Source organism: Hemisphaericaspora subhashii, assembly GCF_019202705.1.
Source record: "Hemisphaericaspora subhashii strain CBS 10753 chromosome Unknown scaffold310, whole genome shotgun sequence".
NCBI lineage: Eukaryota > Fungi > Ascomycota > Pichiomycetes > Serinales > Debaryomycetaceae > Hemisphaericaspora > Hemisphaericaspora subhashii.
The window spans coordinates 1-1,783 of record NW_026057410.1 but is presented as its reverse complement, the minus strand read 5'-3'; the positions used below and the strand labels follow the sequence as shown (position 1 = coordinate 1,783).

General features: G+C 32.9%; 1 protein-coding gene across 1 annotated transcript; it reads right to left on the bottom strand. All coding sequences in view use genetic code 12, as the record gives it.

The window, feature by feature from the left end:
- Positions 1 to 1,481: 1,481 nt before the first annotated feature.
- J8A68_005304 (uncharacterized protein) lies at positions 1,482 to 1,783 on the bottom strand (the record flags this gene model as incomplete). The annotated part of the gene is made up of 1 exon (XM_049409356.1): positions 1,482 to 1,727. A coding segment is annotated over one exon (246 nt), but the record flags the coding sequence as incomplete, so codon positions are not given.

The following is a 1,783-nucleotide window of genomic DNA, read 5'->3' as shown; positions in this document are numbered from 1 at the left end:
TCCTCACCTCTCACTCCTCTCCGTAGGGCTTCGGCCGCCCCATCGGGGCCCTGTAATTCGTAACAGATCTTGAAATTTTTCTAGTACCAAGCTATGTCGCATCAGATTAAATTCAAGCATGCAACAACAACCAACCCTTCAATTAATATACACTATTAGGAATCAGCTAATACCAAGATCCATTGGAAGGTACCTCTAATTATCCTTAAGAGTCACATTGAAGGAGATAACTCCCGATCATTCCGCATTGTATCCAACATTCTCTGGACCTTACTTCCAATTCTATGGGATATAGACAAATTAAACCGTGGAAGGGCAACTATTGATTTGATATCAGAAATATTAAAAACTAATATCCCTTGCTATAAACCAATAGACTAAGCTAATTAATTAAAAACAGTCCTACAATCTCAATTCCAACAAGGGTGGAAATCCACTCGTATTAATATTGATCCAAAACGCATGTCGACTTTGTTAAGATGTAAGACTAGATATAGTAGGAATTCATTAGAAAGGATAATTAATCTAAATAATATGTCTGGAATAATATTATAAACCTTAGAAATTGTTCGTATTCATTATTATCACTACTTTATATATATTAATGACGAATATAGATTATCTGGGTCTAAATAAGAAATAACATAATTTCGAGATTCAAGATTACTTATTAATCCATACTTGGATATAGTTTTCGTATTAAAAAGGGGAAACATCTGGATATGTAAAAAACTTGTCAACTATTTCAAGGCCATATAAATGAATGAAATATCTAGCATATGTACCCTCGTCTTTTATTTTAAAAAGTCTTCTGGTTTCATTCCAAGATAATTTATGTGTTTTACTTACTTCACAATCAATAATAATTTCTTGGTTCATCGATTATTTGTTAGATTCACAAGCTGAAATTAATGGTAACGAGCTTGAAACAAGAATACAGATTCCTCCACCATTAATTTAGTGTCGGTTTTGTGTGTTGTACAGTTTTCCTCGTTGAATTTGTTTGTTGACTTTAATTCTATTTGGAGAGTGTTACCCGACTTTCTTATACATAAGCCATTGCATTACTTACTGTTTATTTTAACGTTTTTTACCCAGCAAGCTTTTACTAAAATTTACATTTAAATAGGATAGCTGGAATGAAAACTGTAGCTTGCTTCTTCTACCCTCAAACTATAGTCCAATAAGCGAGTTGTCTTGCCAAATAATCTAAATATGGATCTCAATTTCATAAATTTCCCAGTTTTAGATTAAATGTTGATCACTTGACCCGAAATGAAATTTACCACGAATAAATAGAGGTAATGCCTGAATTCGGAGGGGTCACTTAGTAATCCTAGCTAGAGTATTGAAATTTTACTACAGAGAACTTCTTGCTTAAAATTATAAATAATATTATACAATACTAAAATAAGCAAATAAATAACAATCATCCCGGGGTATACACCAATTTGAATCCCATTCCATTATAGCCATCCCCATCACCAACCAATAATTATTTGTATATTAGAAGAATCAAAATCTTCTTCTTCTTCGGATTCCATAGCCGATGTTGCATTTATTGCCCCATTATCATTACAAGATGAAGATGAAGATTGATAATTGAGTTCCGGAAGCAAACAATCAAGATTAAATGAATTTGGGAACTCCTCGTCGTCGTCACTTGAATATAAATATGACGATGTTTGATTCATTACTTCCCAATCCTCATTGTATAGATTTCCAGACTGAATTCAATGTCATTATTTTCTTGTTCGTGGTACAAAATTTGGCGGGGGAAGGT